General features: G+C 50.2%; 1 protein-coding gene across 1 annotated transcript in view; it reads right to left on the reverse strand.

Moving 5' to 3' along the window:
* Positions 1-173: 173 nt before the first annotated feature.
* EMH_0047390 (uncharacterized protein) overlaps positions 174-205 on the reverse strand; it is a gene marked incomplete at both ends in the record, with an annotated part of 1,595 nt that continues 1,563 nt past the window's right edge. Inside the window, one exon of the mRNA XM_013496274.1 lies at positions 174-203. Within this exon, the coding sequence (XP_013351728.1) occupies positions 174-203 (30 nt within the window). The remainder of the gene's footprint in view (positions 204-205) is intronic.

Genomic DNA, 205 nt, shown 5'->3' on the forward strand with positions numbered 1-205 from the left:
ACAATGCGGCTGAGCAGCGCGGCTCCACCACTAAACCCTGAACCCCAGAAGGTGGCTAGGCTCTAGGGATAGGGTTTAGTGTATAGGGTTTAGCATAAGGGTTTAGGGTTTAGGGTTTAGGGTTAGGGTTTAGAACTAGGGTTTAGGGTTTAGGGTTTAGGGTTTGCAGCTCACTACCGCGAGTGGTTTTGCTGCTGCAATGTGA

This window comes from Eimeria mitis, genomic scaffold (assembly GCF_000499745.2).
Source record: "Eimeria mitis Houghton genomic scaffold, Emh_scaff2017, whole genome shotgun sequence".
NCBI classification, from domain to species: Eukaryota; Apicomplexa; class Conoidasida; order Eucoccidiorida; family Eimeriidae; genus Eimeria; species Eimeria mitis.